This window comes from Cryptosporidium muris, genomic scaffold, assembly GCF_000006515.1.
Source record: "Cryptosporidium muris RN66 scf_1106632373475 genomic scaffold, whole genome shotgun sequence".
In the NCBI taxonomy this organism is placed as follows: domain Eukaryota; phylum Apicomplexa; class Conoidasida; order Eucoccidiorida; family Cryptosporidiidae; genus Cryptosporidium; species Cryptosporidium muris.
Window position 1 is genome coordinate 225,372 of NW_002196574.1, and position 18,824 is coordinate 244,195.

The following is an 18,824-nucleotide window of genomic DNA, read 5'->3' on the forward strand; positions in this document are numbered from 1 at the left end:
TAACTTGGCGGTAAGATGTGTCGTTTCCATATGCATCATGGTACCCTGTGCTAGCAAAATACAAATCAAATAAATTTTTAAGTTATAAAGTAATGATAAAAGGAAGCAGTAGAGGTTTAGTAGGAGTATTATTAAGTTGCCCAAATTTTTATGAGAAAGATCCAGTACTTGATGAAGAAGTTATATGTGGAACGGAACTACAGCAAGTAACCACCATAACTGACAATAGTACAACAAAAAAACCTGGAGAGGTAGAAGAAATGCTTACAAGTGAAATAATAGAATCTGATTACTATATTATATCTCTGCTAGCATCTGGTTACCCAAATGTTTTACTTAATGAGGCAAGGTATCTAGACAATGAGGCTATTGACAACTACAAAAAGTTACAAATCACATCATTAAAAAATTCTAGCATTATAATAAAAAGTAATAAGGAATATATTAATAATATAAAGTTGAATATTGATGATCTAGATTCATATGTAAATATTATAACTACTATTCTGTACCCAAAAATATCTGAAAGTATTGAAGAAATGAAAGAATCAGTTTGTGAACATATTTCGGTATTAAGCAAACTTAATAAAATAAAAAATTCTTTTCAAATTATTATGGACTTGATAGATTTACCCAATTTAATAAATAACTTAATAAATGCTAATATGATGGATGAAGCACTAAATGCACTAGAATATGGTGAATCTTCAATAAAGCTTGTTGAAACATACTTAATCGCTACTTCATCATCATATAGTAGAAATAAATCAGAAACTAGTTGTTCATTACTACTTTTAGATACAGTATATGAAAAGTTACAAAAAATGAGGGAACTATTTTATCATACTTCTAAATTAAAATTAATTGATAGCCAATTATCTCTTATACAGGCTGTCAATATTATTGGACAGCTTAGAAGGTTAATGTTATCTAAACATAATATACTTGCATTAGATAATGATGTAAGTCCTAAACAAAATCTAAATGAATCTAACACTTATAAGCCTGTGACTAGTTCTCCCAGCGATATTAACTATATCCTAGCAAATATTTTTCTAGAATGTCGAGGGGAATATTTGAATTCAGAATATGCAGGAAAAGCTATGGCAACAATTAGTGTCAACCCCTATTTGGCTTTAACAACTGCAATGAGTTTGTTTAGTACACCATTGCTAACTGTTGCATCTATTTTCGATTCAATATTTCCTGATCAGGATTTGCGTAGGAAAACTTTAATTCCGTGGGCTAATAAGTACACAGAGTGGTTTGCTCAATTGATTAAAATGGCTCTGCATTTTAAACTAAATGATGGAGTTGAAAAAATAAGTACCTTATCTATTGAACCCAAACTTGTAAATTCATTAACATGTAAAACAATATATTCTGCTAATTTGGATTTAGATGAATTACCACTAGCAGCTTCTTGTTGTCAGGCAATATATAAACAAATGTATGCTCTATTTTCATCTTCTGGAACTGTCTCTTCTTTAATACTACCTTTGATTGAGACATATATGATTGAATATATCAGGAAGTTACTCGAATTTTCAATTGAATCATTTAAATTTGAATTAAAAAACTTTGATTGGTCAACTAAGAATAATTATATGGCGTCATTATCAATACTTTCATCTCTTTCATTATCATCTCTAAATCTTAATAATGGAATAAACAATAATCCAAATTCGATAATAAACTATCGTCCTCTTGCTGTACTTTATAATGAATTTACACATGGAATGAATGAATTAAGACAATGTCCTATTTTATCAATACAACCATTTGTTGTTGATTTGGTAAGAGACTTCTTATCAATATTAATAAATGAGATAAATGAACTATTTAGACAAAGTACACCATACAATAGCTCAATTAATGACAGCATAAAACCTTTATTCATAAATATTGATAATGTTTTAGATTTTACAAAAGTATTTGTTTATGATTTTGTTCCCTATGTTGAAAATTGTCTAAATTTTACTTTTGATTTACCAGATGATCAGAATATAACTAAACCTAATTTTGAATCTGATGAAATAAACCCAATAAGCTATAAAACTAATCAAAATTTCCATAATATAAAGTTAGATTTAAATTCTGAAAAGTTTATTGCACCTTTAATTTTAAAGTTAAATTCATTTTCAAAACCTTAAGATACTTACAGGTATCTTTTTATATACGGCTTGTAAGAAAAGAAAATTCATATATCCCATGGTCGATTAATTATACCCTGATTCCAATTTGTATAATTTGAACTTATATTATTTATTGCTTTATTGAGAAATTCATCATCAGAATCACTCGAAGTATAGTAAAGTTTATTATATATGAGTAATGATGTAAACCAAGAAATTGAGATATCTGTATATAAATCATTTCCATTAGATAATCTAGTATAACTATATTTAAAGTTGACATCTAAATAATTTTTTAGGGAGGTAGAATATTCAGTAAAAGCATGCTCTATTTGATTTTCCCAATACTTCTGTTTTAACCACTTTTTAGTCCATAATATAGAATATTCCGGTGTAAATGCAACATGACTGTGCATAACTATTAAGAGAAGTTTAAATATTAAAGTTTCTTATTTTAGATATGTAGATAGTAATGTCAAACATACCTGTATTGAAGACAATAGGAATGAGTAATTTCTTTGGATCGCTAGCAACTAATTGGACTATTATGGGTGAAGATGCCCTAATAACAGTATTTAAGGAGTAGTAGTTAATGTTTGACTCCTCTTGTTGATTTTGAAAAATTCTAGCACTAGTTAGTAGCCATTCTTGAATATCATTTGAAATTCTTGGGTTTAGCGATAAAATTGCATTAATTATTATTTGGTTGTAAATCTAAAATATCATAAGCATTAAAGTACAAATTTTTATACTATTTTTTTTGACTTACCTCTTGATTAATAAGGAGATTTTTGAATTTAGGAAGTTTAATCAAGTTGGATACTATACTAGATGTATAACTTTCAATAGTTGCAATATCATTTGTATGTAAAGCTAAAGGGGAATTAGTATCACATAAAATATTGGATGATATTCCAGGTTTACATAATGGTAATGCCATAAAGCATATTATAAATGTAATGATCATATCTGAATTATCTGAAATGCTTTGGATTACCTCTATCGAATAATTCATAAATCCTCTAAATACTACTAGACTATGTAATACAAGATGTGGTCCATAATATGATAAGTAGTGCTTTGTATCTTCATCAATCTGAATGTTATATGCTAAAATATCCCATATTTCCATAAGTAGACTTACCTTTTTTTTTATTTCTTTATCAGTTTCACATTTATGTATTGGAATAACAAGGCTTTCTACAATACTTTGTAAGTGATACCTTACTTGTCTGTAAGACATCTCAACTATGGGTGTTAAGTCTGTTGTCCAATCTATAAATGAAGGTGGGATCCAGTAAGTTGTTTGATTAGGTATGTTAAGAGATATATTAGCATTCATGTTTGTCTTATATACACTATTTATAAAATTTTTAATATTTGTTACTTGATGAAAACGAATTATGTTAAATATAATACATGATGGCATTCCACGTCTTTTCAGTGAATTATAAGAACTGTTTTCAGAGATTAGTGGCTGAATTTTATTATCTGAATATTTGGTAACAACAGTATTTTGATCTATAAATTTACCTCCAAAACAAAAGTTTAGTTGACTAGCTTTTATATAATGTAATTGTTTCTTTGTTATATTTCTAATGTATTCATCCCAATTTTTGCATGAATCTTCAATTTTATTGAATGTTTTAGCCAAGTATATATTTCTATGAAATATATACTTGTCAATTATATTTTCTATTGATGCTAATAATATAGGCTGAGTCAGAATTATTTCTTTTACTTCACACCCAATTACGTTTGATTTTCTTCTTAGTGTTTGTATATTTGCCATATATTGTGTAGTATCATTGAGAATTTCATGTGTTGAATTAGCTGAATATTGCTTTGTTGAAAGCCTTCTACTTAAGTTCTTAGATGGTAAATTCTGTGCCTCTAGTAAGAGTTTGACCTTCTTTAAATATGGCAATTGATTGGGAGTAAAGACTTGATCTGACACTTGACATAAATCTGGATTATTCCTTCTAAAATTTTTAATTTCCAAGTCATCCGAAGTATCCAACCATACAATGATGACATGTAGCTGAGGGAGGGAGTTACAAAATTGTTTATTATATAGAAGTTGAGTTAAACTTCTCATTTCTGAAAACCTAGAATCTACAAATATTATTAAAGTTGCTAAGTTAAATGAAAGCATACTATTTTTTAGCTCTAAAGTATTATTAAAAATATGTAGGTTTGTATTTAGACTCCCGACAATTTTAAGTAGTATACTTCTGTAAAATGAATATATACCTGTGTTTTCAACAAGGAAAATAGCAAAGTTATCATTATTATCAATTTCTTCTGAGTTAACAATTGGACTACTATTGTAGCCTTTCTCAGTAGTTACATATAAAGGTTGTGTATATTGTTTGTATTTTATCAATATAGATATTTTGTCTTCAATTACATTGGAAGTAACATTCAGTTTATGCATTTCAATTAAGGAAATAAGCCAACTAGGATTTTCGATAAGATATACTTCTAAAATACTATTAGCTCTCCTTGCATTAGGTTCACGAGGTTCAATTCCTTTCTGTATTTTCGATATAAAAGGAGTTCTCGATTTTTTCCCAATAAGTTGATTTATTTCATCATATATCTGACTAGAATTTAGATTTATATCTCCACTTTTGAGTTTAATAGTGAAGCAAATAGAATTGTCATCGTTTACCAATATATTCACGCTTGTTGGTTCTCCATAACTAGTAGCTGTATAAAATAATACTGTAGAGGTAATGAAATAAATGATTACACTAGCTTCTTGAGAAATCAAGATATTGAGTTGATCATAAGGTTTATTAAAATTTAAATTATAATTAATCTTTGATTTACTATACTGACTTGACAAAAGTAAAGTACAAAATTCTACGAATGATAATAGTGATACTCTGTTCTCTTCAATATTTTTCATATAAAGCTCTGGATTGTCTTCAAAAATTGAATTAAAAAACTCAGGAATTCCCTTAAAAGCTTGTTGATAAGTTTCCTTAAATTCATGAGTAAAAAAATTAGATTCTGAACTTATATATAATTGCATTTTCAGAATATGAAATAAAAAAAAGTTCAATTTCCATATTTCAAAATTATTATAGTCAATAATTTCTAAAATTTGGCGAATATATAAGTCATATGATTTGTATTTGGATTCTTCATCTTCTAACCCAATATTTGTCTCTTTATCCTTATATACATTTTGGTAATTATTATGTAATTTTGTAAGTTTAATTTCTACCAAAGACTTCTGTATTTTGTTCGTTAAACCAAGAAATATAGATGGAATGGTACTGACAGATTTCTTAGTTTCCTCCAAGAATACCTTTTGTAGATGTTCATATCGTTTTTCAATAACATAAGCTCTATGTGAAAAAATCTTTTTAGTTTTTATTTTTTCAACTATAATTAAGGGATATAAAATCAAAAGGGCAGCTACTACAACAATTCCGAACATTACACTTGTCAAAATAATAATGGTTGAGATAATTGAGTCAATGCGAATTTTTGCGTTACGTTTAATCTCCTTCATCCCAGTAGTATAAACTTGAATTGCACTAAGTAAAGGTGAAGTTGGAACATATATTGTTCTTCTTCCCAAAAATTCGGAAATTATATTCGATATATTTCCCTTAGTATCATTTAAATTTAAATATGACGAACTATTATAATCAAACCCATTAAAAACTGCAGGATTTGTTATTTTTTCTTTTTCTATGGGATTATTTGTAACTTCTGGTCTACTTTTGTTTATAATTCCATTTTTTATTGTATAATGTCCATTATTTTTGTGATAGATATCACTTCTCGAAAATTTTAGTTGATCATTTTTAAGAAAAGGAAATCCACGATAAATAATTGATTGAAGCTTCCTAGCTAGAGCTGGTTTTAAAAGTAGTATGGGGGAAACCTCAGTACTAGAATTAGCATAACTCCTGTTTAAATCTCGCATATCCTTAATATATATGCTATCTTTGTTTTTATAAATTATAGAAGCAATTGAATTGATCTTATATAAAGGAGCTTGATATTCCGTTCCATTAATAACAACTCCTGTCATTTTAGGTCCTCCTGATATATCTAACATAATAAAATGACTGCAAATCAGTGTATTAGGACCAAAATTAGGAATAAAACTTGGTGAAATTGGAGGTATTACTCCAAGATATGCAGATGTATAATTAATTAGTACTTGATGCCAAATCCAAATCTGAACTTTTGAATTTACTATTGGATCTTTAAGAAAAATAGACTGAGCTGCTAATGAACCTGGAACTAGTTCATCCATACACATATTTATATCAGAAACAACGGGATCTATATTAGCAAGATAAAGATAAAAAGAAAGATTACCATTTTTTAAATAATTAAAAGTTCCAAAATCGATTCTATTGTTATCATATAAATAGTAACAAAAAGAATAAGGATAGGCTGAGATGACTACTTCTAAATTCCTTATATATTTTATCATATCTAATTTCTCGTTATAAGGGGGATTGCTATCACATGCGAAATTATGAAGAAGTGTATCACTATATCCCATATAGTATGTCCTAATTCTTTCATTAACACTACTTATATATATATTATAGTTTTTCCATAAAGGAAATAATTCGACGTGAATTCCAATCCCCATACCAATCCCAATACTTACTAAAGGGGCTAAACAAAAAAATAAAATAGCAAGTATCTTTATCCCAAGTTTCCTTAACTTGACTTCTTCATGATCTACTGTCATTTTTTTAGGTTTAATTACAATATATCATAGATTAAAGGATATGGAAAAATTCTATAAATAATTTTGAAATGAACTTGAGTTGTGTACAAGTAGTATAAATTATGTTATCTCTTATTCAAATACTCCAAACTATTTTTTTTTTTAATAAATTCACAATAAATGTAGTTACACAATTTATTAGCTAAGTAATATAATATTATACTTTTAAATATAATTATATATATATAAGCTAAGTCCACTATTGAATTCGCTAATCTGAAGAATTTTCCAATAAATTTTACTTCATTAAAAAGTCTTCAAAACATAGAAAATTACAAAATTATATAATTTAAAAGTACTTGCTAATATCATAAGTATTCACCATATGGTAATAGTGCTTCTTTGAGGTGTGGTATACATGCACTTTTTTTTACCACACTAATTAAAATAAAAATCTGAATTTTTCTTAGTGCAAAATCCTCATTACTAATTATTTTCTTGCTATTTCCATTAACTGGACAAATTTATCATAATTTGCTTTAGCTTGACCATCTGATTGTACCATGAGCTGTCTAGCATCATGTACTGTTAATGCAACTCCCAATCTAGAACATGTATCTGCTAAACATTCAGGAGTTATTACACCAGTACCATCTTTATCTAACAGCATAAATATTTCCTTCAGTTGATCCTTTAGAGGAGCAGATTCTAATTGTCTTTCAATGAATCCTGAAAAAAGAGTAAAATCTAAGGTGTTTGTAACACCAATCTCCTTTTGGTTTAAATCAGTTCCTCTACCACGAATCTCACTCATCAATATATCAGTCTGTTGAGGTGTCATTTCCATTCCTACTATTTTGAAAGTTTCATATAAGTCACTTCCACTTATATTCCCATCTTTGTCTCTATCGAATAAGTGAAAAATTGTTTGAATATCAGATAATTTATTGGGAATTGTTTGCTTTTTTGGTATATAGATACCTTTATCTTGTCCCATTTAGAATATATTGTATGGCCTTTATTTATTTCGTTTTATTGTTTTCTTTTTAAAACTAACTATATCTTAAATATATCATGTTTATATGCATGCAAATTTCCAATAATACGTATACCACCAATACTTCAAGCAGCATGTATATGTCGCGTTTGTGGATTATTACCATTTAAAAGGATTCATAGCTGAGAGCTAAAACATTTCATTTAAGTAATTAAATGATAGGAAATTAATATGTACACTACATATTTTTCTAATAAATATTAATTCCTGAGTGCATTATTTAATATTATAAGTTACTTTGTTTAAAGTGAAAGTATTTATCTTTAAAATGAATACATATATATATATATTGAACTTACGAAAGATAATTCATTATACTTTGTATTTATATATATACTTACTTTTAGATGCTGTTTACTGTACACCATTTGAATTTGAAGCATCAGAATTACAAAATATTAGAAGGGCAGGCGATATATATGGCCATTTATATTCGAAATTTTCAGTGTATGATATTATGGAAATACTTTCAAAAAATGAATCTAATTCATTTTCATTTTTATTACACAATATAGAATGTACAAATAATTATTCTGACAAATCTACTATGGTTGATGCATATTTCACATGTTGCAATATTCAATATGGAGTAAGTTTGACTAATATGATAATTAGAGACACTGAAATTCCACCATTTGATAAAATGAAAAATAAAGAGGGTCTAGTAAGATGTATTCCTACATATAAATTAGCAAATACATCGGACTCTTGTTCCTTATTATCATTTATTGTTGAATTTGAAGTATCAGATAGTCAACTATATTCTAAAGGAAGATGTAAAGTGTATCCAAATTTAGTTTATTCAAGGTATTTTGATATATTATCATGGCATAGTTATAATGCAATGAAGGTCTTACTAAATTTATGCACAATATTTGGGTTTTATGAACAATATGCCACTACGCCCTCTCCTTTACCTGAATTTATAGAGTACAATCATTCAACTTCTTATATATCTCTTGGTTTAAGGCCATTAGCTCGCTATATTTATAACTCAAAGTCAAATAGAAAAACTGATTTTTCTTATATTTACACGAAATATGTAAATAGAAGTTATTATGCAAGTATGATTACCCAGTTATTTAAATTCAGGGAACAGGGTGAACTGTTAAATGTAAAGGCTACTTTCCAGCCTTATAACCCAGTAGTATATCATGAGAAAAAAAGGAAATTTTTAGAAGCTAGTAATAAATTATATTTTGAAGGTTTTACAATGAATCAAATGGAACTTTTCGACATTTCAATGGAAGTTTTTGATAAATTATCTAATTTAACTGTCTTCTATAAAGATGATTTTAGTCAAATAGACTCATTATATTGTCCATCAAATGAAAGATATAAATTTTTGAGTTTAGAATACAAAAATTTATCTTACATTGTAGATAAAGATGGCAGGCAGGTCTGTATAAAAGGAAAAAATTTGGAGAAAAGTTTGGGAAGATGTCTAAGTGAAATCAGAAGAGGAATTAAAGAAAAAAGTCTCCCTAAATCATTCATAAAACTTTTAAAAAATTTATATCAAGATATAATTGGCTCTTCTAGCAGAAGATATTTAGAGAGCTATATTACTGAATTATTATCTAAATTTTCACTAATTACAAATGAAATAAAAAGTAATTGGCTACAATATGATGTCAGTACTAAGCATGAAAGATTTATAAGTCAAGACAATACTCCTAATATAGAAGAAATAATAAAGATGTTTGCAATGTTGCAAGTAGATCCCTTACCTTCTCATTATTTTTGGAATCAATATTTTGGGTCTGTAAGTAACTGTTTGATTCACAAATATTCTGAATTTATAGAAATTATGTCTACTTTGTTTGTTCGAATAGTTGATGGAAATTTAGAGAGCGAGAATTATGGTAATCCTGATGAAAGTTTTAAGGATTTTCGAAAGTGGTTTAAAACATATTTAAGTACTCAGAAACAAAATAATGTACAAACAAGAAACTCTAGTATTAGTATAAGTGATACTAAAACTAATAAGGAACACAGTATATCAAAATATGGGGATTTAAGTAATATTGAATTTACAGATTATTATTCTAAAAATCTATTTCAAGATAAGCTAAAGTTTATGGATAAAATATTTTCTAACAATGATTTGGGATATAATAAAGAAAGAAAAAGTACAAATGATATATTAAATGATTCATATTTAAGGAAATCTATGCACTATATTCCTTATACAGTATTTTATAAAGATTTGATAAACATAATCAACAATTCTAATAATACCTTATATAGTCAATCTTTTTTATATTCAGAAAATATAATAGATAAAGATGTATTATATAAATCAAAGTGTCCTTCATTTTATATCCCTGCGCTAGATATCTCTATTTCTCCCAAAAAAATTTCCTCAGAAGAAGTTAATAAAATTGAGTTGGCATATAATAAATTATTTAATTCATACTCTGAAGATTTACCGAACATTTCAAGACAACTAACTCCTAGAATATTTGTGAAAGATGTTCCTACGAATATTGCTCATGGTCCCCAGAATTTTTCGTTCGTATGCTCCAAATATAAATGGCCTATATCTCAAATGAGCTATTGGTTTGGTAGTGAATTGTGTGAAATAATGTACAATCCTAACTCTTTGGAAATTAAATTCAAAGTTTTTGACCCTAAAAATATTATATTAACAGAATATAGTGAGTTTGATTATGACAGTGATGACTATGACTCTGTTTTGTTAGGAAATATGATAGATTCAAGCTCTGATTCATCGAAATTAACTGTTATAGTTCCAAATACTCGTATAATAGGCATAGAATTTGTTAAAGATGGCTATAATTCACCTTTTTGTGTAATTTCATATCTAGGAGAGGAATATCGTAAAATTCATTTACCACTTTCAGGCAAAACAGCTGTTAAAATTGCTATTGGTATATGTAAAATGTTTGGGTTTGATAAAATATGGTTATCTGACGGGGCTATTGACATTAACACAAACAATTATTTATTGCATTCAATGTTAACCGAAAAAGGTATCACTTATTACCAATCAATTGGTTTCAACCCTTCTATACAAAGGGCTATAAAACCAGAACGAAATTTACTACCTACATTGTTAATGACTACAGAAAATGGCAAAAATTCTCATTCTTATGTAATTGGTATATCATCTATTACTAATAATATTCTTCTTAAAAGTTATTTGAAGCTAGTAAAGAATAGTATAATTAAACTGGAATCAACAATTAGAGATTTAGTTTTAGATTGTGAAAGTTATTTTTACAAGAATTGTGATGAAATATATCCAGCTATGAAGGTTATCAATAAACCTCTAAAATATAAGTCCAATGCTAAGCAAAAGAATTTTAAGAGATGTGCTTTTGAATATGATCCAATTTATAAAGAGATTATTAAAATATTCCCAAATTCATGTAAGAAAGGTAGTAGAATAGGATCTTGTCATGCTGCTATTAGAAAAGAATTGTTATGTAATAAGGAATTTAAGAGAAACCCTACACTTTATGAAGAACAATTAAATATTTCTATTGAAGATTTATATATAGATGAAGTTACACCTGGATGTATATATCAGAATTATATTACTAGCTTATTTATACCACCCAATGCAAAAGATTATATAGATGATTTTTTAAGAAATTCAATTTTTTATTCAGGTCAAAAAATAATGGAGTCAGGTATCACTTCTATCCTGTATGATCTCATAGAACAACTTCAGAGTATAAATTTTAGTAATAATAAATCTTCGAGAAAGTATGTAGAAAATAGAGTTATTAAAAACTATTTCAATAAAAGTGATAAGAGACAGCTAATAAACATAATGAAAACTTCACTAATTGGTATTGATTTAACTGCATTTGAAACATTTTGGGACGAATTGACGGGGCATTATGGTTTGCAAAATCATCAAAATAGTAAATACAATAGAGAATCAGAACCTATATGTCTTGTTGCATCTATGTATTTTGCAGCCCAATCTTTAATTTATAATTGGGTTTATTATGCTCCATAAATATTAGAAGTCCTTTAATAACTTTTAATTTAATCATACCACATAATATAAATGTTCAGAATTAGTACTAGTGGAGTTAAAAATCAGCAGTTAAAGTATCTACTAGGATCTATTAATTATGTAATCTAATCCAGTCTATTATGTTCAGTCTAAAGAATAAATACAACAAATTAAAAAAGTGTGATAATCTATGATTTAAGTATACTCTTTAATACAACTACTTTAATGAAAATACGAGATTACAAACAACTTGTAGGTAAAGTTTAAAATATTCAGATAAAAAGTAACAGTTTCACAGATAAAATCGAACTTAATCTCTATTCTCTCTTATCTCCTCTATTGGAGCTTGAAGATTGGTGATAGTTGGGATCTTCCATGGGTCTTAAGCTTAATAGACAAATGATAATTGTAAATAGAAGGATATGTGTCAAGTTGACATCAAAAGATCGTTTGAAAGGAAATAGTGTAGACATTACACGACCAATGCTCCACTTTGATAATGGAGGAGTTTGGCACAAACCCCAAAACTCTCCAAACAGATATAGAGTTAATCCCGATAAGCAAATTGTGAATAATCCCATTATTGCACTATCTAAAAATCTTGAATAAGATACCACTGCCATTATTTAGATTTATTTCAAGTATTATTGCATAAATCGGAAAAGTATAAAGAGAAATAAAGGGAGGGGCATAACATTTATCAAGTATTTAATGCCACGTGTATATTCTTTAAGCGGTCAGAATCAAAGTACTAATGAAGATTTTGTTATGTTTTTAATTTAACATTATGTAGAGTTTGGCTCTTATTTTATTTTAATTACAAATATTACGTAGATTGACTCTTCTCTGCAAAACGCAGACCTATCCGTCGAGAGAAATTCATAAACTTAGCAACACAAGAGTTAACACATGTCTTCTCATTATTATCAAGGTTTTTACTTCTAAGTATTGTTATACATTCATTGAAACAACGTTGTACCAAGCCATTATATGTATTCATAGAATCTTGAATCTATATAAAGAGGATTGTTAAGATTTTAGATAATGTAATTTTATAGTAAAGTCTAGTGAATTTGCTCTCTTAGAAATCTAGTGAACTTACCTCTAATTCAGATAACTTATTTAAAACTTCTTCTTTATCCTTATCAGACAATTTATCTAATAAAATGCTATTTTCCATTTCTACATAGAATTTCTGACTTACTTTGATGTATTTCACAAGAATACTTAGCGCTACCAGTTAAATTTACTGGGTATCAGATATATTTAAATTTTTACAAGAAGAAATATAACTTATAGATAGATATAGAATAATTCATTGATATCTTTAAATACTTCTAAATTATAAAAAGTGTTTAAATAGTGATATAATTAGAATAAGTTTATATATATCTACAATTAAAGACAATAGTATAAATCTAAGAAAAAAATTAGAGAATTATGAATAATAGTATATCCATTATATTAGTAAGTAAAATGATCACATTATTAACCAATACATGAAAAGTAATAATTCTTCTTTACTGCTTCTTTCTAGAATTCTTAACAGTTTTAATATTCTCAGATCTGGAGTTGCCATTTATTGCTGAAATAGTATCCTCTATAGATGAAGATATACCAAGAATGTTGTAGGTACCATCATTAGAAGGATTCATAGAATTTGCTTTATAACACTTCCTACATAATAGTGGTTTTAATGACCAACAACATGTTGTGTGAATTAAGCAATTACAACTAGAACATGCTGTAATTAAATTATTACAATTGAGTATCTCAGGCCCTCCACATATTGTACATAGGACATTAGTATTTAATTGTTCTTTACTAGTAACAAGATCTTGTTCTTCCTTCTCATTTTGAGATGTATCTTGCAATTCTAACTGTATAGTATTATTGTTAGTTGTATCACAAGTTCCTAGGTATGAATTTAATACTGGTGTTGATGCTCTCCGTTTCCTTGATGCCTTATTAGATATATCATTAATATTTCCAGGAGATGTTGAATATGGATTTAAATGAATATCAGTACTTTGAACTCTTGAAGAAGACCATGTACTATTTCCAAAGGCCGAATTATTTCCAGATAACATAGAACTATCTCTTTTAACAAGATTACTACCAGATAGTGAGGAGACAGTATTATTATGTTTATTTGAAGTATTTTTAAACATTGAACCACTAGGTGCACTTAATCTACCCGAATTATTAGTTACAATTGAATCATTGTCATTATTTATTAGATCTTCTGTTAATGTTTCCCTTAATAGTTCGTAATGTCTTTTTAAAATTTCCCCATCATGTCTAATAAAGTGTAAACTCTGATCTGATATAGCAATCTTCTCTTTTAATAATCTCTTTTGTTCTCTTTGCATCTCCAATATTTCCAAAAGTCTCGGATCGTCATTTTCATTTGAACATGGAGTATCTCCAGAAGCCTCAGGTTGTATAGTAGTTTCTAAATATATTTTGCACTTTTCTTCCAGCTTCTTACCGAGATCATTACTTTTTTTGTCTACTTCTCTCATTAGTGAAAGGTTTCGCAAGATCCAGCCAGATAGTAGGGATATATCTTCCATAAATTGCTCAAGTGACTCCGACATACTAATAACAAATACTAAAATGACAATTATATACAAAATTATATTAGGATAGTCTATGAGCAATTAATAGGAATAAAAGAAGATGATCCAGGTCTTTAATTATACTAGTATATGAAGGAACCCACAGGATTTCTAAAGATGATAAATTTAGACTTTTCAATATCTTGTATAAGAAGATCCAGTACCTGGGTATTATGCACTGATATTTACAGAATAATATTTTTTTCCATATTATAACACGATATTTCTAATAGTTACAGCTAGCATTAGCAGTCTTCATACTGGCGGTAAATATGGCGCTATATTAAACATCTTTCTATTAAAATCTATAATGAAAAAAATATTCGCTGTATTTATAAGATTTAGATCATATTAATATCCAATAGTCTCATTTTAACTTAAAGTAATTTAAGATCGAATTACATCCTGACATATTTAATTTATTACTTGACTTATTGGAAAATTTTGTTTGGGCATTATCATTTTCAGAACTAAAAGAATCTATTTCTATATTTTCTTTATCGTCACTATTTTCATTTGGCATCCCTATCCAATTATTGTCATCTAAAAATTCCATAGATGAATTTATAAAGTGATATTTATTTCCACCACGTTGTAGTGCAGCTATTATATCTTCTTTTTGAATAGTTACAGTTATATGCTTGTTATGTTTCTTTGTACGAATCCTAGCATGCTTTTCAGACTCTTTAACTAATTCAGAAATAAAGTGAGATATACTTAACTGAATCCCACTAACTGAATCTTTTGAGAACTTTGAGTCTGTTGTATATTTTATGAGCTTTAAAATCTTACTTAGTGGAACTAATTCAACCTTCTCTTTAGATATTTCTTTATAATCTTCAATATCCATTTTTTTATTTCCCACTTTATTATTGTTCTATCTCTTCTGCATAATAATCAAGTAGCATGCTCCTAACAAGAATCTCTACTTTTGAAGGAAAATGGAGGGGGGGATGAAAGGGAGGAAAGGAAAATAAGGACTAAGACCGCTTGTAAATGATTTAAAGAATTGAGCTGGGATTTTAAGGAAATTTAGTGCATTAATGTAAAATTACCCTAATAAGGCATTAAAAACAATCATTATATAATATCTTAATAAGAATAATACTACAGAACTTAATATTTTAGCAATTTCTAATCTATTATTTCTGCTTCAGCTATAGGATTTGCATGGATAATAATATCTTTTATAATGATATCTTCAATAGGCTTAAATTTGTCGTCTACTGCACATCTTTCTATTTTATCTAAAGTATCAAAACCATCAATAAGTCTTCCAAATACAACAAATTCACCGTTTAAATGTGGTTGTTTCGAATATGTTATAAAAAATTGAGATCCATTAGTGTTTGGTTTCTTACTAAATCCCTTACTAGCCATTGAGAGGATACCTCGTCTATCATGTTTTAAATTAGAATCAAATTCATCTTCAAAATACTTACCATATATACTTTCACCACCTTTTCCACTCCCTGTAGGATCTCCTCCTTGAATAGCAAACCCTTTTATATTTTTGTGAAATATCGTATTATTATAATATTCACTAGCACATAATGCTAAAAAATTTTTACATGTTTTTGGGCATTGTGAACAATATAATTCAAATTTTAAATCTCCTAAATTTGTAATAATGCGCACTGACATTTTATTTAAAAAAAAAAAAGTTTAAACCAAATAGGATCATCATAAGAAACCCAAGCCACACGGCGCTATGAACAAAATGGTTTGTTATATCATCCATCTTTTTATTGACTAAGTAACAATTCTTTGTTCATATAGATTTAAGGTTACTTCCAGAAATCTAATAGGATATATTAATTTGTCTATATTTATTATATATCTTAAATTCAAAATTTTACTGCTTTTCTTTTTTATTATTATATTAGAAAATATAAGCTTAATATGATGAATAATAAAGTTATAAAGATAATAATTATGGATATTCAACTATATAGTTAACATATTTAGTAATATCATCAAGTCTATCAGTGTATTACAAGTTTTTAGAGTTTAAATTTCTCTTTCAAAATTAGATAAGATACCGCATATAACTTAGTACTGGTTTACTGTATATATTAATCAAAATGATGATGCGCTTACATCCCCCCCCTTTTTTTAAGTTTCTACTATCATTTATTATTATTGGAATTAAGAAATATAGAAATTGTCTCAAGTAAAGATAAATATTCTAATGAAGAAGGTATTTTCAGCCATTAAAATTATAATATTTGCATCTTTTATGATCTCTAAAGTTAAGTGTGGTTCTGGAGCATTGGATGAACAACCAAGAACTGAATTTAATACTGACTTATCTGAACTTCCATTACTTGTTCTTACTAATGTAGATAATATAGAGAAAATTGAACATAGATTTTCTGATTTCTTTAAGGAGCTAAGATATAAAGGTCACAATATAACTTTTCAGTCATTAACTACAAAGTCTAGACCTCAAGACATCAAACTAGACTTATATGGTAAAATGAAATATAATAATATTATTATTTTCGATTTAATTGAACCTGAATATAAGTCGACTTTTTCAATGAATTTATTAAAACATTTACTAGACTTTGTTGATAATGGAAATAATATTTTAGTATTTACTGATACTTCAGATAAATCTAATTCAATAATTCCAACTCCTATGATAAGAAGATTTGCTAAAGAATGTGCTGAGATAGAATTTCATCCTTCTAATAGTTATTTAATTGATATAGTTGGGAATCAATCGAATGAATATAACCAAAATTGTATCTCTTCACCTAACTGCTTAGATTCTAAGGCTATTTTTTCTCCTGATACTTGTAATGGTAAAGAAATTACTTATTGTGGTATTGGATTTGCAATAAAATCTTATTTAACTCCTTTATCATTCCCATTATTAAGAGCAACTGACACTACAATGGCATTTTTGACTAATTCTGCAACTAGAAATAATAAATTATTGGGAAATTTATTGTACTCAAGTGGTAATAATGAAATAGGTTTAGTTGTATCAATGCAAGCAAGGAATGGTGCAAGAGTAACATTTTCAGGTGATGGATATTTATGTAGTAATGATAGATACATGATAAATGGTAATAATCAATTATTTTGTAATGATATAGCATCTTGGACATTCCAAAAGCGTGGCCTTATTAAATTGAGTAATATTCAAAGTCACAAGATTGAGGATATATCTAACTCAAGGCCAATATCTCGCTATAGTGATCGTAAAGATGCTGATGTTGAATATACTGTTGAAGATTTTATAAATTTCTCTGCTGAATTTTATCATAATATCAATGATAAATGGGAACCATACCCTTATAATGATATTCAATTAGAATTGACGATGTTAAATCCTTATATTAGAATTGGTCTTCAACATAAAGGTGATGGAGATATAAGTCATGCTACTTTTCATACTAATATCAAACTCCCTGAAGTTTTTGGTATTTATAAATTTGTTATAAATCACAAGAGGATTGGTTATAATTATATTCTCTATGAATCTTTAGTTACAATTAGGAGTTTCAGACATGATCAGAATCAGAGATTACTTATATCAGCATATCCATTTTATACAAGTTTTCTACTTACTCTCACTCTATTCATATTTTTTGTGATAATATTTGTATTTGTTATTGATAATAGTAAGAAATCTAAATTAGACTAGATCTACAAATAGCAAGGTCTTAATCACTAAGTTTTACCGCTAAGATGTCTTGATACTTGTATTTAAAGGAAGGGAAGGGGGGTATAGTCCCCGGAATAAAAGTTAAATATATGGGATTTTATGAGTCAGGGTAGAGGACTTTTTTTGCTAACTTTGGCAGGTCTATTATTTACATATATTACATTTATTTTCATAGTGACACCTATTTTTTATGGTAATATTGAATTGTCTGTAAGTTTCTGGATACCTTTTCAATGTTTTTATTATTTCACTAAAGTAATATTTATCAATTTTAATATAGACATTCATTATTTCACCATTAAGGCTATCATCTTATTTAGCATTTTTTTTCATATCTATAATGGTTTTCCTTATAACTTTTATTCTGATTGCTATATTTATAGATGAAAATAATACAAAACACGGGAAGTAGTATATAAATGTGGGTATGATGCATCTTGTTCAGAAGCTTGATATCGCATTCATTAGGAGCTACTCCTTAATCTCACTATTACTTAATAGGTAATCTAACAAAATTTTATATTGAAACTTCTTAATAATATAAACTAAATTTAATTTGTAATCCCGCTGTTTGCATTGTTAAATTTTCTTCAAATATTATGTAGAATACTCCCTTATAATTCTCTC

At 27.5% G+C, this 18,824-nt stretch overlaps 10 protein-coding genes across 10 annotated transcripts, besides 7 other annotated features; 3 read left to right on the top strand and 7 right to left on the bottom strand.

Annotated features, from left to right (window-relative positions):
- Window positions 1–92: 92 nt before the first annotated feature.
- On the top strand, window positions 93–2,153 carry CMU_013080 (uncharacterized protein; the record flags this gene model as incomplete). Its single annotated transcript, XM_002140946.1, has 1 exon — window positions 93–2,153. One exon carries the CDS (start codon window positions 93–95, stop codon window positions 2,151–2,153), a length of 2,061 nt encoding a protein of 686 aa, XP_002140982.1.
- A 47-nt stretch (window positions 2,154–2,200) lies between these two features.
- On the bottom strand, window positions 2,201–6,867 carry CMU_013090 (uncharacterized protein; the record flags this gene model as incomplete). Its single annotated transcript, XM_002140947.1, has 3 exons — window positions 2,201–2,553; window positions 2,621–2,849; window positions 2,905–6,867. The coding sequence occupies 3 exons, from the start codon at window positions 6,865–6,867 to the stop codon at window positions 2,201–2,203; spliced, it is 4,545 nt and encodes a 1,514-aa protein (XP_002140983.1).
- Window positions 3,495–3,517: a sequence feature (AT_rich).
- Window positions 4,933–4,959: a sequence feature (AT_rich).
- A 130-nt stretch (window positions 6,868–6,997) lies between the features above and the next one.
- Window positions 6,998–7,018: a sequence feature (AT_rich).
- A 35-nt stretch (window positions 7,019–7,053) lies between these two features.
- Window positions 7,054–7,095: a sequence feature (AT_rich).
- A 241-nt stretch (window positions 7,096–7,336) lies between these two features.
- CMU_013100 (EF hand family protein) lies at window positions 7,337–7,843 on the bottom strand (the record flags this gene model as incomplete). The annotated part of the gene is made up of 1 exon (XM_002140948.1): window positions 7,337–7,843. The coding sequence occupies one exon, from the start codon at window positions 7,841–7,843 to the stop codon at window positions 7,337–7,339; it is 507 nt and encodes a 168-aa protein (XP_002140984.1).
- A 328-nt stretch (window positions 7,844–8,171) lies between these two features.
- On the top strand, window positions 8,172–11,897 carry CMU_013110 (uncharacterized protein; the record flags this gene model as incomplete). Its single annotated transcript, XM_002140949.1, has 1 exon — window positions 8,172–11,897. The coding sequence occupies one exon, from the start codon at window positions 8,172–8,174 to the stop codon at window positions 11,895–11,897; it is 3,726 nt and encodes a 1,241-aa protein (XP_002140985.1).
- Window positions 11,898–12,214: 317 nt separating this feature from the next.
- Window positions 12,215–12,520, bottom strand: CMU_013120 (uncharacterized protein; the record flags this gene model as incomplete). Its single annotated transcript, XM_002140950.1, has 1 exon — window positions 12,215–12,520. The coding sequence occupies one exon, from the start codon at window positions 12,518–12,520 to the stop codon at window positions 12,215–12,217; it is 306 nt and encodes a 101-aa protein (XP_002140986.1).
- Window positions 12,521–12,723: 203 nt separating this feature from the next.
- Window positions 12,724–13,077, bottom strand: CMU_013130 (Tim10/DDP zinc finger domain-containing protein; the record flags this gene model as incomplete). The annotated part of the gene is made up of 2 exons (XM_002140951.1): window positions 12,724–12,909; window positions 13,000–13,077. The coding sequence occupies 2 exons, from the start codon at window positions 13,075–13,077 to the stop codon at window positions 12,724–12,726; spliced, it is 264 nt and encodes an 87-aa protein (XP_002140987.1).
- Window positions 13,078–13,417: 340 nt separating this feature from the next.
- Window positions 13,418–14,497, bottom strand: CMU_013140 (uncharacterized protein; the record flags this gene model as incomplete). Its single annotated transcript, XM_002140952.1, has 1 exon — window positions 13,418–14,497. The coding sequence occupies one exon, from the start codon at window positions 14,495–14,497 to the stop codon at window positions 13,418–13,420; it is 1,080 nt and encodes a 359-aa protein (XP_002140988.1).
- Window positions 14,498–14,885: 388 nt separating this feature from the next.
- CMU_013150 (uncharacterized protein) lies at window positions 14,886–15,368 on the bottom strand (the record flags this gene model as incomplete). The annotated part of the gene is made up of 1 exon (XM_002140953.1): window positions 14,886–15,368. The coding sequence occupies one exon, from the start codon at window positions 15,366–15,368 to the stop codon at window positions 14,886–14,888; it is 483 nt and encodes a 160-aa protein (XP_002140989.1).
- Window positions 15,369–15,652: 284 nt separating this feature from the next.
- CMU_013160 (peptidyl-prolyl cis-trans isomerase, cyclophilin-type family protein) lies at window positions 15,653–16,162 on the bottom strand (the record flags this gene model as incomplete). The annotated part of the gene is made up of 1 exon (XM_002140954.1): window positions 15,653–16,162. One exon carries the CDS (start codon window positions 16,160–16,162, stop codon window positions 15,653–15,655), a length of 510 nt encoding a protein of 169 aa, XP_002140990.1.
- Window positions 16,161–16,181: a sequence feature (AT_rich).
- A 146-nt stretch (window positions 16,182–16,327) lies between these two features.
- Window positions 16,328–16,413: a sequence feature (AT_rich).
- Window positions 16,414–16,709: 296 nt separating this feature from the next.
- Window positions 16,710–18,176, top strand: CMU_013170 (dolichyl-diphosphooligosaccharide--protein glycotransferase, putative; the record flags this gene model as incomplete). Its single annotated transcript, XM_002140955.1, has 1 exon — window positions 16,710–18,176. One exon carries the CDS (start codon window positions 16,710–16,712, stop codon window positions 18,174–18,176), a length of 1,467 nt encoding a protein of 488 aa, XP_002140991.1.
- Window positions 17,001–17,023: a sequence feature (AT_rich).
- Window positions 18,177–18,824: the final 648 nt, after the last annotated feature.